This window comes from Physeter macrocephalus, chromosome 4 (genome assembly GCF_002837175.3).
Source record: "Physeter macrocephalus isolate SW-GA chromosome 4, ASM283717v5, whole genome shotgun sequence".
In the NCBI taxonomy this organism is placed as follows: domain Eukaryota; kingdom Metazoa; phylum Chordata; class Mammalia; order Artiodactyla; family Physeteridae; genus Physeter; species Physeter macrocephalus.
Genome location: NC_041217.1, coordinates 57468825 through 57493591, shown reverse-complemented (window position 1 = coordinate 57493591; position 24767 = coordinate 57468825). Strand labels below are relative to the sequence as shown.

At 37.7% G+C, this 24767-nt stretch overlaps 1 protein-coding gene across 2 annotated transcripts in view; it reads left to right on the top strand.

Moving 5' to 3' along the window:
- The first annotated feature begins 7141 nt into the window (after positions 1 to 7141).
- WDR64 (WD repeat domain 64) overlaps positions 7142 to 24767 on the top strand; it is a 168510-nt gene continuing 150884 nt past the window's right edge. For both annotated transcript variants that reach the window (XM_007118137.3, XM_028488653.1), the window contains exons 1-2: positions 7142 to 7286; positions 13386 to 13516. In XM_007118137.3, the coding sequence (XP_007118199.2) occupies positions 7142 to 7286; positions 13386 to 13516 (276 nt within the window). The remainder of the gene's footprint in view (positions 7287 to 13385; positions 13517 to 24767) is intronic.

The window sequence follows — 24767 nt, the reverse complement described above, 5'->3', positions numbered from 1 at the left end:
GAGCGGCTGGGCCCGTGAGCCATGGCCGCTGAGCCTGCGCATCCGGAGCCTGTGCTCCGCAACGGGAGAGGCCACAACAGAGGGAGGCCCGCATACCACAAAAAAAAAAAAAAAAAAAAAAAAAAAAGAAAAACTTTTGTACACTATCAAGATAGTAAAAAGACAACACACAAAATAGGAGAAAATATTTGCAAATAATATATCTGATAAGGGATTAATATCCAGAACATATAACTCATACAACACAACAACAAAAAGCCAAACATCCCCAATTCAAAAATTGTCAAAGGACTTGAATAGATATTTCTACAAAGATACACATACAAATGGCTGATAAGCACTTGAAAAGATGATCTTTAGTTATTAGGGAAATGCAAATAAAAACCACACACCCACTAGGATGGCTATTATCAAAAAATAAAAACAACAACAACAACGAAACTAAAAAGTGTTGACAAGGATGTGGAGAAGTTAGAACCCTGCTGTGCCGCTGGTGAGAATGTAAAATGGTGCAGCCACTGTGGAAACAGCTTGGCGTTCCTCAAAATGTTAAACACAGATTTATCATATGATCCAGCAATTCTGCTCCTAGACGTATAGCCAAAAGAATTGAAAGCAGGGACAGGAACATGTATTTGTACACCATAGCAGTAGTATTCACAATAACCAAAAGGTGGAAGTAGACCAAATGTCCATCAACAGATAAATGGATAAACAAAATGTGTTATGTACATACAATGGAATATATTCAGTCATAGAAATAAATGAAATTCTAATACATGCTACATCATAGATGAACCTTGAAAACATTATGCTAAGTGAAATAAGCTAGACACAAAATGACAAATATTACAGATTCCTCTTATATGGGGTACCTAGAATAGGCAAATTCATACTGACAGAGAGTAGAATAGTAGTCACCAGAGCCTGAGGGGAAGGAGGAATGGGGAGTTAGTGGTTAATGGGTACAGAGCTTCAGTTTGGGATGATGCAAAACTTCTGGAAGTGGATAGTGGTGATGGTTGCACAAAATTGTGAATTACTTAATGCCAGTGAATTGTACACTTAAAATGGTTGAAATGGTAAATTTTATGTGGTGTGTATTGTAGCACAATAAAAAATTTATGCCAATTATGCCTGCATCTCACTCTCTCAAAGTAGGAGAAATACAGTGTTTGCAAATGTAACCAATTTACTGAGTGAGCTGGACTCAGTATAGTGCAAGCAAAAAGTAACTTTACTGTCTTTGGCAGTACTCATTTCAAATATATTCTTTCCACTTATTCTTCACTGCTCTTCGTTGACATTTTATCAGTTCTCAAAGCCTTTCTTCTCACTTTCAAGTAATATAAAGTGCAGAACATTGTAATAATGAAATGTTAAAACTCTTGGAAAACTCATCTGTCAACCCTCCCAAGCAGAGCCTGCTGTAGCCTGGAGAACTTCTGGGGATGGAGGTTGAGGAAACAACAAACTTAGCTTCTCCTATTTCCTTGACCACTACCTTTAGATGCTGCTCTGGGCCCCTCTGAGATTTTGAGGAAAAATCTTCCTTGATTGATAAAGTTGTCATCTGATGTTGGTGCCCTCTGATTATAGCAGATTTTCAATGCTGTGTTTTTCTCTCCTGGGGTGATTTGTGGGATCTCTAGAGGACCTGAGGTCACTGGAGATATTTCTCCCACAATTTCCTCGACAGGGGCAATGCCTCTGTCAGCTGGCTCCTTGGCTCTCCCTCTCAGATCCTGGTTAGGGTCCCTTAGACCCTACAGGCAGTACCAAGATGACACAGCTTGGCTCCTGTACTCAGAGTCTTGCATCTGGCCCTCTGGAAATACGTATGCATCCTTGCCCTACCAAATTCTGGATGTGGCCTGCTGTTGGAGAACTGGCCACAGACTGACCCCTTCAGTGCCAGTTGGGTAGAAAGAAGTGGATAAAAGTTATGGTCACTTGACTACTCTAAAATTTTTCTCTAAGGAAGTGCTCACTAAGGGTCTCCTCAACCTCTTAATGAACCTGCCTCCTCTTAAGTATTTTGAAAGTGAGAATAGACTAATCTGTGAAGAATCGGTTTCTCAGTGCCTCCACTTCTCAGCCCATCCTCCTACATGGGCTGTATAGCACTTTTTTTAGAATGGGGAGATTCCTCAAGTGGAGCCTCTGGCAAGACAGAAAGAAGGCCATTTTAATACTCTCCCACTCTGGAGCATTAAATCATCACAACCCTCATATTCCAAAAAAATCTTTTACAAAGTATGAGGGTGTGAATGGAGACAGGTTTTATCTGCCACTCTTGCTCAGAATCACTGATAACCCTTAGCCTTCTGTGTCGTGCACATGTCAGCTAAGAGGACGCTTCGACCCTTACTCAACTGAGTAATCTCCTTCCAAGGGCTGGAACTCATCCTTCCCTGACATGTCTGAACTTTGATTCCTAATGAGAAGCAGAAGAAGCCTTGAAGAAAATCTGGCCAAATATATCTGAACAATTTCTTGCCTTAGGAAACATAAGTTAGTGAATGATATTGAACTTTTTCAAAAAAGAAAATCTGGCATACCTTCAAGTTCTGAATGTCAGTTCTCTTTGTGCATACAGCTTCTCAGATGTGTGAGATGTAGGAATCAGTTTAATGAAAATTGTGTACCTGTCCACATTCCCCTCCCCCCAAATACATACATTTGTTTTAAAATGGAATCTTGGGACTTCCCTGGTGGTCCAGTGGCTAAGACTCTGTGATCCTAATGCAGGGGGTCCGGGTTTTAATCCCTGGTCAGGGAACTAGATCCCACATGCTGCAGCTAAGAGTTTGTATGCTGCAACTAAAGATCCTGCCTACTGCAACTAAGACCCGATGCAGCCAAAAAAATAATTAATTAGTATTTTTTTAAAAAATGGAACCTCATTTATAATCTTGCTCTATAAAGCAGAGTTTGGGTGACAAAGGAGTTATAGAAGAATAATCATTCAATTTCTTAAAGGAACTGGTTAGTGAAGTTATGATTAATGTATATCTATCTCTAGCTATATCTCTATCTATATATCTATATCTATATATACATATATTCTCCACAGCAGTATCCATTATAGTGAAATTTTAGTACAATGGGGACAAAGAGAGCATTTATAGGTTATCTGAGGTGGGGGGGTCGGGAATAAAATAAGTTATGTACAAAGGATCAGAGATCAGAATAACTTATAATCAGCAATAAAATCTGATCAAAATAGACTTCTAATAGCAACACCAGAAGCAAAAAGACAATGGAATATTATCTTCAAAACACTGAAATAAAGCAATTTCCAGCCTGGAATTCTATACTTACCCAAATATCATTCAATGCAAAAGAAGATTAAGAATATTTTCAGGTAGGTAAGGTATCAAAAATTTATCTTCCAGGCAACTATTTCTGGATGCAAGCCACCAAATGAGGGAATAAACCATGGAAAAGTAAGATATAGGATAAAAGAGAAAAGATAAGGGAATTTCCAAAGTGATGGCAAAGGGAAATAACAGTATGACAGCTATGACCTGACATATATGACATCGGTTTTGGCTGTAGCATTGTAACTCAAGAGACAGACATGCGGAGGAGAGTTATCAAGGTAACTTCTGCTCTTGTATTATTTTTTTTATCCTGTAAATACCTGGGTGAACATGGCCCAGATTCTTAGTAGTACCTGACTGGACAGCATCATGCAGTGTTGAAGCTCCTGCCTGCTCTGCCACACGCACCAGTCAAGAATCCTCATTTCACGCCAGAGGGGTCCTTTACTTACTTATGTTGATAACTAGAGTTGACTAGGGTGAACTCAGAAGCAGAAAAAGCAGAGCAACCTATTGCTCCTGACAGGATTTCTACCAGATAGCTGGTGCCTGGGCCATGTCACAGACCAGCTGAGGACCTAACTATGGGTCTTATGTCATGGTCTTGGCCACTGACTTCCACACATAAGATCTCATTAGTCTCATAGAAGCTGAAGCCAAATAGCTCAGGGAAATCATTCCAACTATTTTTTTTAACTAGGGCCTTTCTCTAACAGTGGCAATATTATTTCTTTCCTTACACAGCTAGATGTGTGCTTGCTTCTGAATTTTTATATCAATCACCTTCACAATCATTTATATGTAAAAAAGCAATGAATAAAATAATTAAATATTTCGTTGAGAAAAATAAATGGAAAAGAAAAAATATATACTTATGAAGGATATTAGAAATACGGGTACAGATTTATGAAAGAATACATTAATATCTAAATAATGTGCATGATTCTATTGAAACTGCATACAATTATCAAAGTATGTGGCCTGAGCCTAGAAGGCAATATTCTAAAATCAATAGTTTTGTAAGAGTGGTGGGAACATGAGTGATATCTTTTAAGTTCTTTAAACTGATGGTTATATCATTTTTGCAATTGAGAAAATACAGGTAACCACTGCATCCTGTAGCTCTATAAATGGCCACAATAATTGTGAATTGCTCCAGCTTATACTTCTAAGATGTTCCCAAAAGCCACTGCCATAATATGCATTTATACTTGCTGTTTCCACAGTCCCTCCTCCCACTCTCTCTTTGATCCACCATTCCACTGAGATAGTGTTTCTCAAGGTCACCATAATGCACATTCCAATGGTTAATCATCAGTCCTCACCTTATATAGCCTATCATCAGTATTTGGCACAGTTTGCCACTCCTTTGTATTTTAACGCTTATCTGTAAATATTTCAGTATGTAGCTCTTGTCGATGAAACTTAATCAATAGTCAATCTATGAAAGAAACAGAAAATTTCAATTTTAGTCAAATTTGAGAATTATAACCCAGGAACAGCATCTGAGAAAGCTCCAAGAACTTTTCTGCCTGTTAGAAGTCAAGGCACAGTTCTTGTGAAGTTTTTTAAGACAGAGGGCTGTACATTAAATGATGTATTATTGACAGTTTACACAGTTCAGATCTAAGTGTCACTGTGGCCCCTTACAAGATGAAAAAGGAGTGTTATCTTTTAAGGAGCTGTTTTTTTGGTGCTAAGAGAATGTTGCTCTTTCAGGTATTTCTACTTTTGGGGAAGGTTTGGTCAATGCATAATGCAGATACACAATGCACAGTAGAGGACAGAGAGGAGGCCAAAGGGCAGAGAAATATTTTATGTTTAAATTTTTCTTGTCTTGCCATAAAATATGAATTTTATTTCACAGTCTAAAATATATCACATAACAATAATATAATATAATATATAATTATTACATCTAAAATAATGAAAAGTAACTTCTCAGTATCATCAAATATCTAGTCAGTGTTCCAATTTCCAATTATCTCAGACGTGTTGGAATTATTTTTCAGTTTGATTGTTGAGTCAGGATCTAAATACAGTCCACATATTATGACTAGTTGGTGTGTCTTTAAAGTTCCTTTTAACCTGCAGGTTCTCCTTCCTTCTTTTTTCTTCCCATGCAATTTCTTTATTGAGTAAACTGATAGTCCTTCCAATGTCTCCTTCCTTTTCAAAACACTTTCTTCTCTTGGTTTCTGAAATACTCCTTTCTCTTGGCTCTTCTACCTTACTGGCCACTCCTACTTAGTCTCTGTCAGTGGTTCTTCCTGATCACTCTGACCTCTGAACACTGGCATGCTCAGGGTTTGGTCCTCAGTTATTTTGCTTCTTCAAGGAGGTCTCATCCAGTCCAATGGCTCTGAATACCACCTAAATGTTGATGATTCTCAAGCTCTCCCCTGAACCCTGGACTTTTTTTTTTTTTTTTTTTTTTTGCGGTACGCGGGCCTCTCACCGCCGCGGCCTCTCCTGCTGCGGAGCACAGGCTCCAGACGCACAGGCCCAGCGGCCACGGCCCACGGGACCAGCCGCTCCGCGGCATGTGGGATCCTCCCGGACCGGGGCACGAACCCGCGTCCCCTGCATCGGCAGGCGGGCTCCCAACCACCGCGCCACCAGGGAAGCCCAACCCTGGACTTTTATATCTGACTATTCAATCTCCACAATTGTTTATCTAATAGACATCTCAAACTTAACACATCCCAAATTGAACTCTTAATTCTTCCCCCAAAATTTTGCTCCCCCAAAATGAGTAACTACTCTATCCTTCCAGAATCCCTGGAGTTATTCTTGATCCTTCTCTTGCTATCACACTCTCATCTAATCTATCAGCAAATTCTGTCATATTTACCCTCACACAATCTGACATCTTAGGCCTACCTTCATCTCTAATATCCTAATCTAAACCACTATTAACTCTCACTTGGATTATTGAAATTGCCACCTAATTTGTTTCCCTGCTTCTATTCTTTCTCTCCTTCAGTTTACCGCCACAAAGCAGCTAAAACAATCCTTTTCAATTGTGAATCAGATCATATCAGTATTCTACTCAATAGTAGATTAGGGATACTGTATAGAATGTCCTTACAACAGATCTGCTCCCTGCCCCCCGACTCTCCGACCTTATCTCCCCACCTCTCTTCCCCATCCCACATCACCCCTGTCACATGATCTCTTCGTTGTTTCTCAGATACGTGAAGCACACTTTGATCTCAGGACTTTATCCCTTCTGTTCTTGGAACACCCTTCTACATTTACCCACATGGCTTGCTACTTTATGTCCCTCTGGTCTGTACCCAGATGTCTTTCTATTAATGAGGCCTTCTCTGAGCTCCCTAACACTTGTCCTTTGACTTTTCCCCCCCAGTTTCCTTACTTGGTCTTTACCCATTTTTCTTCCCTCTTAGGCAGTGTGTATACACACACACACACACACACACACACACACACACACAATTTGTGGGGAAAGAAATTTCAATCTCCTCCTTATGAAGGAAGGATGATGTTACAGATATATTATGATGCAATAAGGACAATATGCAGGACACTGGTAACATTATGAGGTCAGGATTTTTACTGAAATGTTTGCCTATATGAAATGCACTAGACCAAAGTCAGTGTTTCTCCCTGCTAACATCCTAGTGGCAGCAACTCTTATTCCTACCCACAGTATGGGATTTTAAGATCAAAGGAATGAGACCTAGGGCAAAAATTGAGGTAACAGGGAGGCATTGTAACAACTGGAAAGTTTTCCAAGTTGGCAAATTTACATTGTTATTTCTGGACAGAAATCAAAGATTCCCTACGTCCCTATGGATATCAGGGAAGAAAAACATTTCAACCTTGCACTTCAGATTAGCAATTTCAAGACAGACTTGAGAGGGTTTGAAAAATTGGTTGAACGTATGGCAGCCCAGAAAAGAGATGAAAGAGCTGGCTTTTTTATCCAGAAAGAAGGTAAGATCAGTGATCACAGGGCAGTCCAGTTGGGTCCGTTGATTAGAACTGGGAAGAGTTTTAAGCCATCATGGAGAAGCAACATAGGTTAATAACAAAGACATTGAATGGGGGGCCTCAAGTCCTCGTTCTGAATCTGTCCTTGAATAGCTAAGTGGACTTGAGGAAGCTCTTTTCATTTTTCTGAATGTTAGTTGACTCAAGTGTAAAATTAGGGGGTTGGATTAAATGACATTTAAGCGTTCTTCTGTGGGAGCTACCATTTGATGGCTCACTGATTGCCCTGGGACTCTCAGTAGTGCATAGTGACCATTAGCAAGCCACATGAGCCACCTGCCATCTCTTTACTTAACAATATCACAAGATCATAAAGACTTTTATAAGTAAGGCAAAGTTTCCTACCTCACCATGATTCACTCTCTGGGCCTCTCCCCACGTCTTTAAGCTAGAATAATTTCAAGCATGCGAAGGTAAGGGAAAGGTGGTGAACAGTGGTCTGCCAGGATTATTAGCAGCAGATACCAGCACAGAACTGAAAGTACAGCTCCATGGTCACGGTTGAAGGGGAGTGGTGTAGTGTGTAGCTTCAGAGCATTGAGGACAGCAGTGAAGAGCAAGGCTTAACAGCAGAGTAAAAGGCTAACAGAACAAATCCTGCTGGTGTGAGGAAAGAAGCAGGGCCCACATAACTGCTAAAGGGTCAGCATGGCCAGCCTCTTAATATGCCAGGTTGTATAGTCATGAATAAGTGAAAATGTTGACTTTGGGTGTTCAAACCCAAAATGGTATTATTTGAATATTATTTAAGAATTTACAAGTCACTTTAATAAATACAATTTAATTACTTCTCATAACAATTCTAATAGACAACTATTACTATTATTGCTATATCCCCATTTTATTTGTTAAAAAATGAGAGGTACGGATAAATCATCTCTCAAGTAGTTCAATTCCTAAGTGTTACAGCTGATTCAGACCTTTCAGATATGCTTTTGTTAGATGACAGAGAATTTGGCTGGGCTTTCTAAACTACTCAATAAGCTTTCATTTTTCCTTAGTCAGTTTGTTTTAACTCTCTGTATAACTGATTTTCCAAACCATTGCCACTTTTTCTGAATCCTCTACAGGAACTCACCTCCGCTCAGTCAAGCTTCCAACATCATAAGTGAAAGCAAAGCCAAAAGACAAGAATTCTCTCAAATTCCCTTTCTTCCACTTCCAAATTACCCGAAGCAGCACCTGTCCTTTCTTCCACTTTCTTCCATCCCTCCTCCCCTCCAGAGCTATCACCTTGCTGCAACAACTGCAAAACCTCCTTTTCCACTGGCTTTGTCTTCTAAAACTAAAATTATAACCATGGTCCTGACCTTGACTTTCTCTTCCTTTTAAGCTGTATGTCTTTCCTTTGCTTCTCCACGAAATTTCCCCATAGTGTCACCACTTTGTTTTCAATCAACTCAAGTCTGGCTTCCCTCATCACTTTGCTGAAAAAATGCTTTTTACCTAGGTATTCGATCACCTAATATGCCTGCCAAATTCAATAACTTGTTTATATTTTCCAGCTTACTTGGCCATTTTACTACATTAACAGTTAGCTGCCACTATTTCTAGAAATTTTCTCCTTCAGTGTCTCTCATCACACCACTCTCTTCTTATTTTTTCCTCTTGTAATTCTTTCTTTGCCTCTTTTTTTCTTGAGCTTTGCCTGTGTTGTCTCTCAGTCTTCCAGCATAGACATCATCTACCTAGTCTCCTAAGCCAGGTGTCTTGGTATAAATTTTGACTATTTTATGGTATCTCACTCTTGGGTTATTATAGCAGCCTCTTGATATAATGGTCTTCTTGCCAAGAGTTATTCCTTTCTGTATACTTCTGCAGGGAGATTTTCCTTTAAAAATCTGTTTTGAATTGCCACATTCCTGGCTTATTAGCTCACGCTTAAATTCCATATACATTAACTTGGCATCCAGGTCTATTCACAGTCATCCTTTAACCTACCTTTCTAGCTTCAGCTCCTGGAACTTCCCTTCATGCACCTCTGCCCTAACATGAATCTCTCAGCATTTCTAAGCGTAGCATACTCTTAATGACTCTGATTTTGCACGTGTCATCCTTGCAATGTGTAGTGCATTTCCTCCCACTTTTGTGTCTATAAACTCTTGCTCATTTTTCAAGACCCAAATCAAATATCACTTCTTCATAAAAACTTCCAAACTTTCCCTAAGCAAAGCCATCCTTAGAACATTTGACGCTCTTTATTGGCATCACAAGGAATATACCTGCTAATCTTAAGCTGCAGAAATTTATATACATGTGAGTATTAAATACCTGCCCCTTTTTTCTTGCATTGAACTGTGAGTGCTTTGAAGGCTTTGTAACCCCAGGGTTAGCCCAGAGTCTGAAGCCAGGAAGTATGCCTTGAAGGTGTGCGAAATTAACAAGTTAACCTTGCTTACATTTACAAGTTTGCAATTACAAAGCCACACTGAAAATTTCCTTCTTCTGTAGTATATATGTTTGTATACACACACACACATACATATATATATATTTAGAGAGACAGAACATATATATATTATAGACATATAGATATATATTTTATAATATAATTATACTATAATGTACTATAGTATAGTTTATATTTATATGTATATATATTAGATTTGATCAAAACTAAGTACTGCTAGATAAATTACCTTTATGACAGGGACTAAACTGAAAGGCTGAGAAGGGAGAAATGTAATCTGAACTTTGATCAGACTGCTAATACTGGCATACATTCATATTCCCTTATAAATACAGGACAATAGGGTCTACCTCTGACCATAGGCAGGAAGCTAAGAACTAGAGAGAACATTTCTAATGGAACGGTTGTTTACCTCAAAAATGATACCAAGTACATTGCAGGATTTCATCTGTACAATATTGTTCTTAAATCTTCTTGTCAATTACCCAATAGAATTAAAATCATCCCAGGAAAGGAAAGTCTTATAATCCTCATCTAGTGGCATTTAGAATGAGACACCTATCTTGTACTAGTTGGTATGAATTTAAAACAGCTAAGCTATTTGGATCTCTCATATGAATATCAAACTTAATATGACCAAGACTGAATGGTTTATTTTCCCCAAGAATTATGGTCCTTATTCATTTGCCCCTGTTTTGGTAAATAGTACCAACATCTGCTGAGTTTTGAAATTAGAAACCTGAGTGTCATTCTAGAACAGGGTTTCTCAACCTTGACACCATTGACATTTGGGGCTGGATAATTCTTTGTTCTGTATATGTGTATGTGTGTGAGGCCGGGGGTGGGGCAGGCTATCCTGTGCATTGCAGAATGTTTAGTGGCATCTCTGGCCTCTACCCACCAGATGTCAGTAGCACCCCCATCCCTAGTTGTAACAATCAAGAAATGTCTGCTGACGTTGCCAAATAGCCCTGTGAGAGAGGGAGGGCAAACACTATGAATGGCAACCATTACAATAGAATCCAGCCTGTCCTTCAGTCACAACTTTGTCCCCAACAACTTCCAAGCTTATAGCAAGTCTTTGCAATTCTACTTCCAACCATATCTCACCATCTCAGTGTTATCTCTTCGATGCCTATACCATTTATCATCCAGTTGATGACACTTTCAAGAGTGAAAGGGGGTGTTATTAATAATTAAGTTGAGGGACTTCCCTGGCGGTCCAGTGGTTAAGACTCTGTGCTCCCAATGCAGGGGGCATGGGTTTGATCCCTGGTTAGGGAACTATGATCCCACATGTGGCAGGGCGTGGCCTAAAAATAATAATAATAAGTTGAGAAAGCAGGCATAAATGAGACTTCCATGGCAGCTCAGGATATACCATCACCCTCAGTATCATCCTGGCCTAAGCCTCCATATTTGAAACCCGGGTTAAATGCACTAGCCCCTCAGTGATTTTATAGCTTTCACTCCTATCTCCTCACAGCCACCAGTGTCTTTCAAACTCTCTAGTGATAGCTCACCATTATGCTTAGAATAAGGTACAAACTTCTAACTCTAGCTTGGCCCTCCTTCCTCTCTAATCTCACCTCATGGTACTTTCCCCAGTCCTCACTATACTTCATGTCACTGACCTTCCCAGAATGCACCAAGCTCTTTCCTGCCTCAGTGTCTTTGTGTTTGTCAGCCTCTGCCTAAAATCCTCTTGTCTACCTTTGCACATGGCTGATTCCTTTTGCTTATCAGGTCTCAGCTTTATTTTTTTTACCTTTCCTTAGAAAGGGATTCCCTCGGGTCCACCCACACACACCAGCACTAGATAATTCTATCACAGCTCCCTATTGGTTTCCTTCTGAGTACTTATCTCACTCTATACTTAATGATTCTCACGTTGTTACTAAGGTATGGCCTACATACAGTAAAGCACAGAAAGAGCACTAATCTTAAGTGTATAACTCGATAAATTTGGACATATGTAAACATACCTGTAGTTACCAACCAGATCAAGACAGGGAACATTTCTATCATTCCAGAATGTTCTCTCATGCCCTTTTACACTGATAACCACTAATCCAATGTCCATCTCTAGTAATTAGTCTTGCCTGTCACAATCTGTAAATATTTTGTTCACTTGTTGATTTTCTGTTTCTCCCACAAGAATGTAAACTACAGAGGAAGAGGTCTTGTCTATCTAGTTTTCCATTCTAAGACCACTGTCTAGCTCAGTTCTGACACATAACAGTTGCTTAATGCATATTTGTGTCTAATTCCTTTGGTCCTGAGACTCAATAGCTATACCCCAGTGAATCACAAAATTTGTCAAAATCAATATTCAATCAATGGTGTGGTTTGTGTGCGTGTCTCTTTACAGTGTCAAAGAATCAATCAACAATTGTTCTTTGTAGTGATTGTAATTTTGCCCATATAATAGATGGGAAAGTGGAAAGTCAGAGATATTAAGTTACTAGTGTGGCTCACAAAAATCAATAATTGACAGAGCTAGAGTCCAGATTTTTTTTTACTCTGTCTAGCATATGGCAGCTAGTGATAAAAAGTCAGGCAAAGTCGGATATTATCCAAGGCTTTAGGAAATTTGACATTAATAAAAATTATTTCAAGGGGAGAGATTTTAGAAGAGATAGTGCAAAAGAGATTGGAGCCTTTCAAATATTACAGTACAACTGCAAATGGTAAAGAGAAAGATGGAAGGTACCCAAACAATGACAGTAGATACGAAGAACACTGAATGGGCTCTGCATTAAAAGGATTTAGACAAAGTGTGGAAAATAATGAATTACAAGGGTGTAGGGGCAGGAGAATCCTAGGAACCAAGGAACCTGCAGGTAGGTTCTTACCACACCACTTCCAGCAACAATATCCTTGCTGAGACCTAAGAGGAGTAAGGGGCAAGTGAAGGCTCAGGGTCTTTGGGAGTCCGGTTGAAAACTGGCAAGGAGACCTGTTTTTCATGGGTTGAATGAATTCACCTATCTTTCCCTTAATATGTATCAGAACTCTATTATGATCTGAAGTCTCTCATCATTTACTCCTGCTCCCATTCTTCTTTTTTCATAGGAGTTTCCCCCCAATAAATCTCTTGCAATTCTGCATCTGTCTTGGGGTCTGCTTCTTAGAAAATCCAAAATGAAACACCCTCACTTTACATCATATGTAAAAATATGCTGAGATGAATTAAAGACATCATGTAAAAAATAAAATAATAAAATTTTGGCAAGAAAAAAAAACAACAAAAAAAGAATTGCTCTTTGCTCACTTCTATCTTCCACCCAAGATTAGCTCTAACAAACACTCCTGTTAGTAAAACTTTTTCCCAATAGGAAAGAAATAATTCACTTTCTTATCTTTGTATTCCTGAACAAAATGCCTAAAATAATTGAGACAAAATCTATGGAGGAGATACTAAACACCAAAGTAAAATATTTTCTTCTAAGTAATATTCTAGCCAAGAGTCTAGTTATGTTCCCATGAAAAGATCTTTAAACTTTAGAAGAATATGGTTTTTATAGGTTGAAATAATGAAATAGATTAGAAAATGGGAAAAAAGCAGCTGAAAAATGCAATATATTTCTTTGAATTTTATGACAATGTTCTTGTGCTTTGTTACAATGCAGATGCAATTGATTATGACAAGTTTTATGCGACAGTACAGGAACTCTTTGGTCCAGAAGTGAAGAGTCAAGATGTGAAATGCTTTTACAGGAAACTCTGCAACAACCCTGATGCATCTATAGACTGGTGTCAGGTAGTCATTTTTCGTATTTGTAATATGAAATCCAGGTATTATTTTTCTTTGTTCAGCAAAAATAATTAAAGTGTTGCTCCCACAAGGGTTAAACCCACAGTGTGTGTGTGGCACATTTAAATGCTTATACCCATAAAGGCATGGCACTGCCTATAATTAAAAGAGAGTAAGGCAGACAGATGTTTGACCTTCATTACATTCTAAATGAGGTATTCTTTTTCAATAGTGTCAGTTTATACAAATTTCAGTGTATCCATATTTTTAAGAGAAGAAAAAGGCTGAGGTTGACCAACTAATGTTTCCTGAGTCATTTTCTGATTGGTACAGTATTGACTCCTTAGATATCACTCTGGTGTTGTTGGAAGAACATATAGAAGCATGTTTGGTTGCAAAGTAATCTATGAAATATGGAAAAGGAGAAGGGAAAGACTCCAGACTTCATTTAAACTCACAGAAGACTACATTCTATAGATTTGTTTCTAAATCTAAAAGGATTTGAGGTAACTTACAATTGAAAAAATTGCACACTGCATACAGCGTAGTGAAAATGATTTTTAAATTATCTGGCTGTCTCTGAAAAATCAGTAGACATAGTAGGCAAAAGAAAAAGCAAGGATTTAATGGATTTGACTATCACATTTAAGGAGCTGGTAAATATGTATAAATAGAACTTTGAATCCAAGATATAGAAAAGATACTTCTCATCTATATACAGGGCCATCACAAAATTGACCATGGGGAAAGCTAAAAATAATATTTCCATAACTGCCAATATAATAAAATTATAAACCAATAATAAATGATAGCTCAAATCCCCAAAACCAAGCAAAAAAATTCATCAATTAATTTTGGGAAAAAAATTGCAAACAAAAAATGTTTCTATTAAGCCTTTAAAGAACATGTAATTCCCACACTGAAACTGAGAAAGACCCTGGGGAACCTTCCCGGTGACTGAATCCTCTGTGTCCCTGCTAATTGTTGATTGGGAAAAGCAGCTATAGAAATACACCATGACCTCCTAGACCCTCCATGTAGAACAAAGAATAGGCCTTAGCAGTTAATGTTTGGGGAAGCAAAGAATGCAGAAACAAAGATAGGAGATTCAGGCAGGAGAGTAGCCATAACTTAAGCAGTTATGGCTGTAACTTAAACAGTTAAACATAATAACTCAGTCACAAAGACTCCCAGTTCTGTTTCAAAGGTAAAGATAAGTCTGAAGCACATTCCTAAGTTGTTCTGAAGATACTGAAACCCCCACCAGGTTAACTGTAAGTTAACCAGAAGTTACCTGCATCAGTATGCCCCCAGCATGTAGCCCCCAGACTGGTTAGAACCAGAAAACTGAAAATTGAGATTCCAAGACATCAGCTAATCAGGGACTTGAGCACAAGCTGATCACACACCCTGATTCTCTGCATCTGACTTGTTTCACTTAGCATAATATCCTCAAGGTCCAGCCATGTTGTTGTAAACAGCAGGATTTCCTTTTATCTAAACTTAGCAACTTCAAGAAAACATTTGACAAAATTCAACATCCATTCATGACAGAAATTCTTACCAAAGTGGGTACAGAGGAAACATATCTCAACATAATAAAAGCCATTTATGACAAATCCACAGCCAATATAATACTCAATGGTGGAAAGCCGAAAGCCTTCCCACTAAAATCTGGAAAAAGACAAGAATGCCCACTCTCACCACTTCCATTCAACATAGTATTGGAAGTCCTTGCCACAGCAATCAGACAAGAAAAAGAAATGAAATGTATCCAAATTGGAAGAGAGGAGGTAAAAATTGTTACTATATGCAGATGACATGATACTATATAAAGAAAACCCTATGGACTCCACACAGAAACTACTAGATCTCATAAATGAATTCAGCAAAGTAGCAGGATAGAAGATTAACATTCAGAAATTGGTTGCATTTCTTAACACTAACAATGAAAGATCAGAAAGGGAATGTAAAAAAATAATACCTTTTAAAATTGCACCAATAAATAAATAAATAAATAAAATACCTAGGAATAAACCTGACTAAGGAGGTGAAAGACTTGGTGAAAGTTTTTCAGGTGAAAGACACTGAGAACTATAAAACGTTAATAAAGGAAATTAAAGATGATTCAAAGAAGTGGAAAGATATCTCATGCCCTTGGACTGGAAGAATTAATATTGTTAAAAGGGCAATATTACCCAAAGCAATCTACAGATTTAATGCAATCCCTATCAGATTACCATGACATTTTTCACAGAACTAGAGCAAATAATACTAAACCTTATATGGAACCATAAAAGACTCAGAATTGCCAAAGCAGTACTGAGGAAAAAAAAAAAAAACAATGTGGGAGGCATAACTCTCCCAGACTTCAGACAATACTACAAAGCTACAGTAATCAAAACAGTGTGGTATTGGCACAAAACCAGACATACAGATCAATGGAACAGAATGGAAAGCCCAGAAATAAACCCATACACCCATGGTCAGTTAATCTTTGACAAAGGAGGCAAGAATGTACAATACAAAACAGACAGTCCCTTCAGCAAGTGGTGCTTGAAAGTTGGACACCTGCATATAAATCAACAAAGTTAGAACACATCCTCATACCATGCACAAAAATAAACTATGGCTTAAAGACTTAAACATAAGACATGAAACCATAAAAGTCCTAGAAGAGAGGATAGGCAATATATTCTCTGACATAAATCATACCAACAATTTCTTAGGTCAATCTCCCAAGGAAATAGAAATAAAAACAAAAGTAAACAAATGGGACCTAATCAAACTTACAAGCTTTTGCACAGTGAAGGAAACCATAAAAAAAAAAAAAAGAAAAGACAACCTATGGAATGAGAGAAAATATTTACAAAAGATGCAACCAACAAGGGATTAATCTCCAAAATATACAAACAGTTCATACAACTCAACAACAACAAATAGATATTTCTCCAAAGAAGACACACAGGTGGCCAGTAAGCACATGAAAAGATGCTCAACATCATTAGTTATTAGAGAAATGCAAATCAAAACTACGAGATACCACCTCACACTGGTCAGAATGGCCATCATTTAAAAAATCTATAAATAACAAATGTTGGAGAGGGTGTGGAGAAAAGGGAACCCTCCTACAATGTTGGTAGGAATGTAAGTTAGTGTAGCCACTGTGGAAAACAGTATGGAGGTTTCTCAAAAAACTAAAAATAGAACCACCATATGATCCAGAAATCCCACTCCTGGGCATATACCCAGACAAAATTATACCCACCCTTATGTTCATAGCAGTACTATTCACAATAGCCAAGAGATGGAAACAACCTTAATGCCCATCAGCAGATGAATGGATAAAGAAGATGTGGTGTATATGTATACAATGGAATACTACTCAACCATAAAAAAGAATGAAATAATGCCATTTGCAGCAACATGAATGCAAGTAGAGTTTATCATACTAAGTGAAGTAAGTCAGAAAGGGAAAGACAAATACCATATAATATCACTTATATGTGGAATCTAAAATATGGCACAAATGAACCTATCTACAAAACAGAAACAGACTTACAGACATAGAGGACAGACTTGTGGTTGCCAAGGGGGAGGGGGGAGGGGAGGGAAGGACTGGGAGTTTGGGGTTAGTAGATGCAAACTACTACATTTAGAATAGATGGACAGCGAGGTCCTACTCTATAGCACAGGGAACTACATCCAATCTTCTTGGATAAAACATAATGGAAAAGAATATAAACAAATGTATATATGTGTAAAACTGAGTCACTTTGCTGTACAGCAGAAATTAGCACAACATTGTAAATCAACTACATTTCAATTTAAAAAATAGAGAATAAAAAAAAGAAACATTTATTATCTCACAAGTGCCACAGATCAGGAGTCTGGGCACAGCTTAATTGGGTCCTCTTCTCAGGGTCTCACAAGGCTGCAATCAAGGTATTCTCATTTAGAGGCTTGATTAGAGGAAAATCTGTTTCCAACCTAATTCATAGAGTTAGCAGAATTCAGTTACTTGTTTTTGTATGACTGAAGGACTCATCTCTTTATTGGCTGGAAGCTGGAGACTGGAAGCTGCCCTCATGTCCTAGAGGCTGTCTGCAGTTCTCTGCCACATAGCCCTCTACATAGACAGTTCACAACTTTGCTTCCTCAAGGTTGGCAAGAGAATCTATATCTCCATAGTCCATGAAGACAGAGTCTTAAATAATATAGTTATGAGAGAAACAGCCCATTTCATTTGCTTTATTCTTTTGGTTAAAAGCAAGTCACAGGTTCTATGCATACTCAAGGGATGGAGATGATACAAAGGTGTGACTCATTGTATGTGTGTGGTGAGGAGTCACATTAGGATGTGTTCACCATAGAGACTTACTAGGAATATATTTAATCAAGGATGATATTTAATAGTTAAATACTAGAAACACTCCCATTAAAGTCAAGAACAAGAAAAGGATGCTTATTATCACCACTAGTCTTCAACATTTTATTGGAGGTTGTAAGGAAAGAAAAGAAAGTGATATGTAATAATCTATGAAAAAATACAAAATTGTCATTATTTGTGTATGATGTCTACCAGGCATATACAAGAGAATCACATTGCTAGCTATTAGAAGTAAGATGAAAGTTCAAGAGAATTCAATGAAGATAAACACGCAAGAATCAGTAACTTTCATAAATGTCATCAATAACCCTTACAACACACACATAAAGCTAAAAGGAAAAAAAGATTCCATTTGCAAGAGAAACAAATAGCAGAAAATATTATGGGATAAATCTATTAAGGAATGTATAAGGTTATGACATTTTACTGAAGGAATAAGAGAAAATCTGGAAAATAATTGGGGGACTAAATTTGTAAAGAAAAAAAATGGCCCACAAATTAACTTATAGATTTAATAGAATTGCTCAGGGATTGGCCAAAATAGCAGAGTAGGAAGGTTCTGAGCTTACCTCATTCGATGTGCACACCAAAATTACAACTATTTAAAGAGTAGCTACTGATGTCTTTTTCTGAAGACTAGCAGAAAAAATCTTCTACAACTAAAGATATAAAGAAGAAACAACAAGATGGATAGGAGGAGTGGAGTCATGGGATAGTCAAGACCCATACCCCTGGGCAGGTGACCCAGAAATGGGAGAATAATAATAATTGCAGAGGTTCTCCCCAACGAGCAAGGGGTTCAAACCCCACAGTGAACACCCCACCCGGGGGTCCTGCACCAGGAAGATGAGCCCCCAGAATATTTGCCTTTGAAGGCCAGTGGGGCTTACTTTCAGGAGAGTCAGAGGACTGTGGGAAATAAAGACTCCACTCATAAAGGGCACACATAAAATCTCACACACTATGGAACCCTGGACAGAAGCAGTAATGTGAAAAAAGCATGGGTCATAACCACTTTCTGATTTTGGAGAGCCTCCCGGAGAGGCAAGATGCAGCTGGGACTCACTGAGGGGACATACACATGGGCAGCAGACAGTTTTGGGAGCTCATACCATAATGAAGACACTAGTGCTAACAAGGGCCATTTTGGAATCCTTCCTCTAGCTTATTAGCAGGACCTGTCCTGTCCACCAGTCAGTTGGCACCAGTCCTGGGATGCCCCAGGCCAAGCAGCTAGCTGGGAAGGGACCCAGGCCCACCCACCAGCAGGTCAGCTGCCATAAGACCCCCTGAGATGTCAGCTGCCCCAGGACTCAGTCCCTCCCACCAGAGGGCCCAAGACATGGCCTCACCCACCAGTTGGATAGCACTTGCCCCAGGACCCCTGGGACCCCACAGCCAGCCATTGGACCCAGCCTCACCCACCAGTGGGTGAACACAAACTCTGGGGGCCCCAGGCCTCTCAGCCAGAGACCCCAGGACCCAGCTTTGTCAACCAGTGGGTCAGCACTAGACCCAGGGCCCAGTCTCACCCACCAGTGGGCAGACACCAAGCCTGGGACTCCCTGGGCCACAACCCAACCCACAAGTAGGTGAATACCAACCCCAGGACCACTAAGTCCTTACAGCCAGCTAGCCAGGACCCAGCCACCCACCAGCAGCTGGCAGGCTCTACACAAGGCAGGGCCTGGCAACCAACTGGACTGGGAGCCAGCCACAGTAGACAGCCTGTCACAACAGAATGACCCATGCCACCCACATAGAGGGTACACCTGGAGCATATACTCTGATGACCAGAGAGGAATGTGCTATTGGTCCTCATAGGATATTTCCTGCATAAGTCCACTTCTCCAAAACTGGGAAATATATCAACCTACAAAATACATAGAAATAAAAACAGAGCAAAATGAGGCAACAGAGGAATGTGTTCCAGACCAAGGAACAAGATAAAATCTGAGAAGAACTAAGTGAAGTGGAAATAATATACCCAATAAAAAGTTCAAGGTAATGATCACAACGATAATCAAAGAACTTGGGAGAACATTGGATGAACAGAGTGAGAAGTTTAACAAAGAGTTAGAAAATACAAAGGACAAAATAGAGATGAAAAACACAACAATTGGAATTAAAAATACACTAAAAGGAATCAACAGTAGAGTAGATGATACAGAGGAATGTTCAGCAAACTGAAAGACAGAGTAGTAGAAATCATTCAAGCTGAAAGGAAAAAAGAAAAAAGAATTTTAAAAAATGATGACAGTTTACGAGACTTCTGAGACATCAAGTGTACTAACATTTGCATTACTGGGGTCTCAAAAGGAGAAGAGAGAAACAGGCAGAAAACATATGTGAAGACATAATAGCTGAAAACGTTCCTAACCTGGGGAAGGAAACAGACATCCAGGTCTAGGAAGCATAGAGAGTCCCAAACAGGATCAACCCAAAGAGGACCACACCAAAACACACTGTAATTAAAATGGCAAAAATTAAAGAGTAAGAGAGAATATTAAAAGCAGCAAGGGAAAAGCAACAAGTTACCCACAAGGCCACTCCCAGGAGGCTATCAGCTGACTTTTCAGCAGAAGCTCTGCAGGCCAGAAGGGAATGACACAACATATTTAAAGTGATGAAGGGAAAAACCTACAATCAAGAATACTCTACCCAGCAAGGCTATTATTCAGCTTTGAAGGAGAGAAAAAAGACAAGCAATAGCCAAAAAATTTCAGCACCACAAAACCAGCTTTACAAGGAATATTAAAGGGACTTCTCTAAGTAGAAAGGAAAGGGCACAACTAGGAATATGAAAATTACAAAAGGAAAAAATCTCATTGGAAAAGGCAAATATGCAGCAAAAATACTAGATCAACCACTTATAAAGGTAACAGAAAGGTTAAAAGACAAAAATAGTAAAATCATCTCTATACACAATAAGTAATTAAGTGATACTCAAAACAAAAGTATGTAAAATAGGATGCCAAAAACAGTAAACTTGGGAGGGGGAGCGAAAATGCAGGGTTGTTAAAATGCGTTCAAACTTAAGAGATCAATAACTTAAAATAATAACATATCTGTCTAGCTATCTGGATATAGATATAGATTGCTACATATAAACCTCATGTGGTTTGGCTAACCACAAACCAAAAATCTATAATAGATACATGCACAAAAAAGATAAATTCAAAGATAATGTTAAAGAAGTCATCAGATCACAAGAGATAAAAAAAAAAAAGGAACAGAACCAAAACCCCTACAAAACAACCCCCAAACAATGAGCAAAATGGCAATAAGTACATATCTATCAATAATTACTTTAAATATAAGTATTTATGTTTATAAAGTATAAAATGTAAAAAAATAATTGTATATTTACTTATAAATATAAATACTCCAATCAAAAGATATAGAATTGATACAAAAACAAGACCAAAATATATGCTGCTTACAAGGGACTCACTTCAGATCTAAAGATATACACAGACTGGAAGTGAGGAGATGGAAAAAGATATTCCATGCAAATGAAATGAAAAGAAAGCCAGTACAGCAATACTTAGACAAAACAGACTTTAAAACAAAGCCATAACAAGAGACAAAGAAGGTCATTACATAATGATCGAGGGATAAATACAAAAAGTTATAGCAGTTGTAAATATATACATACCCAACATAGGAGCACCTAAATACATAAAGCAAAGATTAACAGACATAAAGGGAGAAATTGACGGTAACACAATAATAGTAGGAGACTTTTAACACCCCACTTACAATAATAGACAGATCACTCAGACAGAAAGTCAGTTAGGAAACATTGGTCTTAAATGACACATTAGACCAGATAAATTTAATAGGTCTATATATAACATTCCATACAAAGGCAGCAGAATACACATTCTTTTTTAAAATTTTTGCAACTTTTTATTTTATTTTATTTTTTAAATTGAAGTATAGTTGATTTACAATGTTTCAGGTGTACAGCAAAGTGATTCACACACACACACACACACACACACACACACACTTATATATATATATATTCTTTCAGATTCTTTTCCATTATAGGTTATTACAAGATATTGAATATAGTTTCCTGTGCTATACAGTAGGTCCTCATTGCTTATCTATTTTATATAAGAATACACATTCTTTTCAAGTGTACATGGAACATTCTCCAGGACAGAGAAGGACAAATACTGTACAATTTCACTTATATGTGGAATTAAAAAACTCAAAAAATGAACAAATATTACTAAATAGAATCAGAATCATAGATACAGAGAAAAAACGTGGTTTCCAGAGGGGAGGGCTGTGGGGGGAGGTGAGAAATAGGTGAAGGAGATGAAGAGATACAAACTTCCAGTTACGAAATAAGTGAACCACAGGTATGAATTATACAGTGTGGGGAATATAGTAGTCATAATTATATAATATCTTTGTATGGTGGCAGATGACAAATAGACTTATCATGGTTATTGTTTTGAAATGTGTAGAAACACTGAATTTCTATGTTGTGTAAGAGGTACTAACATAGTGTTGTAGGTCATTTATACTTCAAAAACAAACAGAACTCATAGAAAAATATATCAGATTTGTGTTTACTGAGGTGCGGGGTGGGAGTAGGGAGAATTGGCTGAAAGTGATCAAAAGATACAAACTTCCAGTTATAAGATGAAGAAGTATTAGGGATGTAATGTACAACACGATAAATATAATGAACACTGCTGTAGGTTACATATGAAAGTTGTTAAGAGAGTAAACTCTGAGTTCTCGTCACAGGAAAAATATTTTTTCTACTTTAATTTTATATCCATGAGATGATGGATGCTCACTAAACGTATTTAGGTCATAATTCCATGAAGCATGTAAGTCAAATCATTATGCTGTACACCTTAAACTTATACAGTGCTGTATATCAATTATATCTCTAAAACTGGAAGAAAAAAATTAATAGAATTACAATAAAACTGATTTTTGGAATTAATACAGCTAAACTAATACATAGCCCAGCACACCAGTAATTGAATTTCAATACAACCTTGTATTTTTGATAATTCTTATAAATATTTTAGGTTGCTTATGTTAACTGAAAAACTCTAACAAACTTCTGGTGAGCAATAACAAAGCCTTGGACACCTATAGATGAGCATGAAGATTCTACTGTGGAGTATGTTTCTGAAGCATGTTTTTTTTTGCAAGAAATGAAAAGTAAAAGTATGTCTTTTACTTAGATCTGTACTTGATTATGACATCGAAAGAGAAAATATGAAAGCAAAATATATATGAAAATATCTAAATTAGGTCATGATAGACATGAAAAGGGGTTACTGGGGTACAAGTTTCATATGTCAAAGAGAATGAATTCTGATTGCTGAGCTTATGAGGTTCTTTTTTCTTTCTCTCTTCTTTCTTTCTCCCTTACTTTTTTCCTCCCTCCCTCCCTCCCTCCCTCCTTTCCTTCCTTCCTTCCTTCCTTCCTTCTGTGGTTTGTGTGCTCGAATTTCTAATGCAATAGTTTCAGACCACTAAGAATGCAAAAATGAGTGTATAACAAATGATTCATGTCACTATCAATAATTTATGCCTTTCAGGAAGTTACATAAGTCTGTTTATATTGTATTACACACTTTGATTCAGGAAATCAATGCTCTAAAAATGTCCCATAATGACAACAAATGAGACACAGTATAGTTCATTTTTACATGGAATTCTACATCAGCTGAGAATTTGGCCTCTGTGTATTTTGTAGGAATATGTGTTTTGAGGAAAGATAATTATGTTACAAATTTTTGTTGTTATTGTAAATAAATAAAGCACTTTCTTGTGCTTGCAAAAAAACAAAACAAAAAAAACCCCCAAAACAATAACAACAAAAACTAAAAGACTTTTCATTGTGTAGATGAGGAAATTGAGCCTCAGTCTCTCCCTCATCCATTCCTTCTTTTTCTCCTTCTCTTTCCCTTTTCAGCTAGAACATCATGATCATCTTACTTTTTTTTCAAAAACCTCCCATGCATGTTCTCATTTAATCTTCACAACAGCCCCATGATGTAGATTATGGAGGATAATATTGCAATAATAAAGAGGAAGAAAATGAAGCACAGAAAGGTTAACTGACTTGTCTAAAGCCACACAAAAAAATTGGTTTTGCTCTTGGAGTTGAGATTTTCTCCCTCTCTATATAGCAATTTCAAATTACATTATCCTGTTACATCCCTTGGGTTCCTATAAATTATATGCAAGTTTTAGAAAAATTTGTGACCAGCCTCTGGCACACTGTATGTATATGAAGAATAACTTTGAAAAAATGGTGAGGAAGTTTCTTTTTTTATTTTTCTGTCATTTTCCTCACAGACTATCTGTGCCAGTGCTCCTAAGAGGCATTTCTATTTCAAGCCGTGTGACCTAGCCTTTCTGGGCTTCAGATCTGTCATCAGTAAAATGGAAATTCAATGCTGGAAGACTAATTTCATTTCAGTATGAAATGAAATTAGTCTTTTTTATCAGCCAGTCAATCTTATCAGGTAATACAAACTAGGTTTATTCTTTTGAAGTCTGGCACAAACATACAAACCTGATTGTGGATATAAATCTCTTTGCTGTAGCAATGACACGAAAAGGTACACTTTCTTTTCCTAGGTTTTACATGTAAATGTACTTGAAAAAATTGATATTTATAGAATAATGAAACCTTAGAACTCAACTAAATTATCATCTGGACCTGCTCCTTTAATTTATAGTGAGAGAAATTAGATGTAAAGAGATCTAAAGAAATGTGATTGGTTTAAATTTATAAAGCCAGTCAGTAGAAGATTCTGGTATTGATACAATCTTCTTTTCCTACAATAGTGTGTTAGTCTAAATTTACAGTGGGCA